The 2,464-nt window shown below is 41.2% G+C and overlaps 1 protein-coding gene across 1 annotated transcript in view; it reads left to right on the top strand.

The window, feature by feature from the left end:
• Nucleotides 1–698: 698 nt before the first annotated feature.
• Nucleotides 699–2,464, top strand: part of UNC50 (unc-50 homolog (C. elegans)) — a 4,499-nt gene continuing 2,733 nt past the window's right edge. Inside the window, exons 1-2 of the mRNA XM_010137572.1 lie at nt 699–979; nt 1,922–2,042. Of these exons, the coding sequence (XP_010135874.1) occupies nt 700–979; nt 1,922–2,042 (401 nt within the window). The 5' untranslated portion in view covers nt 699. The remainder of the gene's footprint in view (nt 980–1,921; nt 2,043–2,464) is intronic.

Genomic DNA, 2,464 nt, shown 5'->3' with positions numbered 1-2,464 from the left:
GAAGCGTGGCCAGCAGGTCAAGGGAGGTGATGCACCCCCTCTACTCCACTCTGGTGAGACACACCCCCACCCCACCCCCACCCCGGCGTGCTGACAAGCTCTGGAGTTCTCAGCACAAGAAAAACATGGACCTGTTGGAGAGGGTCCACAAAAATGACCAGAGGGATGTAGCACCTCTGCTGTGAGGACAGGCTGAGAGAGTTAGGGCTGTGCAGCCCGGAGAAGAGAAGGCTCCAGGGAGACCTTATTGTGGCCTTTCAGTACTTGAAGGGGGTCTGTAAGAAAGGAAGGGACAGACTTTTTAGCAGGGCCTGTCGCGATGGGACAACGGGTGATGGTTTTAAACTAAAAGAGAGGAGAATCAGACTAGACATAAGGAAGAAATTTTTTATGAGGAAGGAGATAAAACGTTGGCACAGATTGACCAGAGAGATGGTAGATGTCCCATCCCTGGAAGCATTCAGGGTCAGGCTGAACAGGGCTCTGAGCAACCTGATCTAGTTGAATATGTCCCTGCTTATTGCAGGGGAGTTGGACTAGATGACCTTTGAAGGTCCCTTCCAAACCAAAGCATTCTGTGATTCTGTGATAGTTTTTGTAGCTTTGTATTGCAGATGTGGCCTGCATCATGCGATTTTATTTTTAGTTCTCGTTACGTGCAAAACCCAATGCATCTTTTGAAATTCATTCTTTAGGAAGATGCTGCCAACCACTTCAGTTAATTCTCGGAGCCAGGGCAATGGTGTGCTGAGCCCCAGAGATGCTGCAAGGCATACAGCTGGAGCGAAACGCTACAAGTACCTGCGGAGGCTCTTCCACTTCCGGCAGATGGACTTTGAGTTTGCTCTTTGGCAGATGCTTTACCTGTTTACTTCACCACAGAGGGTTTATAGGAACTTTCACTACAGAAAACAGACAAAGGACCAGTGGGCAAGAGATGATCCAGCTTTCTTAGTACTTCTCAGTATCTGGCTCTGTGGTGAGTACTGGGGAATAGGCAGCATAAAAGAGGGGAGGGTCAGTTTAGGGATGAATGCTTGTGACCCTTCTAATCACATTCCACACACACCCCGACCCAAAAAAAAAAAAAAGGACCAATCCAGTCCATATGGATTATCTTTTAATCAAAATAATGAAGAAAATGGCCTAACCTTTTGGAAGTAGAGGTGAGAATTAGAAAACAGAGAAAGTGTAACTAATACTATGTAGTCTTGAATTAATCTCTCTTGCAGCTCATTTTCTTATTGCATGTCAAACTGTGTAGTTCCCTGTAACTGTACAGACAATAATAAAACCCCATGCCACACAGTAGTGCTTTAGTTAAAAAATACTGAACATTTGTTTTCTCTGAATGTTACACATAAAATACTGTTTTTACAATAAAGGTCCTGGTGAAGTTCTGTATATTACAAAATTAAGCTGTAAACAAAGTCTCATGTAAATTTTAGACTGAATTGAAAATACAGTATTATCTTAGCCGTCTCTGTTAGAGCACGTTGTTCTTAGCCATATCAAAACCATTAACTCTGAAATAAAAGTGTGTATCACCACATGCTCTATTTGGGTTAACAAGGAGCTTTCATAAAACAAAGAAGTTCCTATTGTAGTATTGTGTGAATTTGTTAAAAAAAAAAAAAAAAAGATTGGAGGGGGAGCGATACAATTTGCTATTATATCATTAAGCCCAATACAGATGAGTGTTCCCCAATCTGTGAAAGGGATTATATTATATGAATAAATTGCATTACACCTAGTATTAGATGGGGGAAAAATGAGCTGTTGGGCTGAAAATCCTGGGAATAAGGAAATAATAATGAGGAAACTGGAGATTTTGTAACAGTATAGTCAAAGAAGCACATCCGTTTGAGATTTCGTGCATTCTTTTCCATAGCTAACTTTGATAATCTTTTTCTCCTTTCAGTGTCCACTGTAGGATTTGGATTTGTGCTGGACATGGGGTTTTTTGAAACAATAAAGCTGCTACTTTGGGTAGTATTCATAGACTGTGTAGGTGTTGGCCTCCTGATTGCAACGCTAATGTGGTAAGTAGCGATGTCTGAAACTGAGCTCAGTATTGCTGTTGGAACACAAGTAGTCCTCTGCTGTTTGCAAGACACTTGTTTCTCTGTTTGGGGCAAAATTATAAAGTAAGTATTGGCTATAGGTTTTGTGCTGCTGTGCTAACTGTTTCAAAATACGCTTTAAAAAACCACATCTTTTTCTTCACTGCTTCCTGCAGAAGATGAATGTTCAGAAAGTCTGTGATGTGATATGAACATTTCAGCTTGTTTCCTTCTTGAGATGCTTCATCTTCAGCAGTAATGCCAAATCAAAAAATTGGTGATCAAAAAAGATTATTCATTCCTCATTTGAGGAATTCCTAATTTGAGCTTGAACAGCTTAAATAAAGAAGGTCTGAGGATGATTAAGTAGGGCAATATACAATTGGCCCGTGCTTCCTGCT

The sequence above is a fragment of the Buceros rhinoceros genome, unplaced genomic scaffold, assembly GCF_000710305.1.
Source record: "Buceros rhinoceros silvestris isolate BGI_N320 unplaced genomic scaffold, ASM71030v1 scaffold13136, whole genome shotgun sequence".
In the NCBI taxonomy this organism is placed as follows: Eukaryota; Metazoa; Chordata; class Aves; order Bucerotiformes; family Bucerotidae; genus Buceros; species Buceros rhinoceros.
This window is presented reverse-complemented; position numbering and strand designations above follow the sequence as displayed.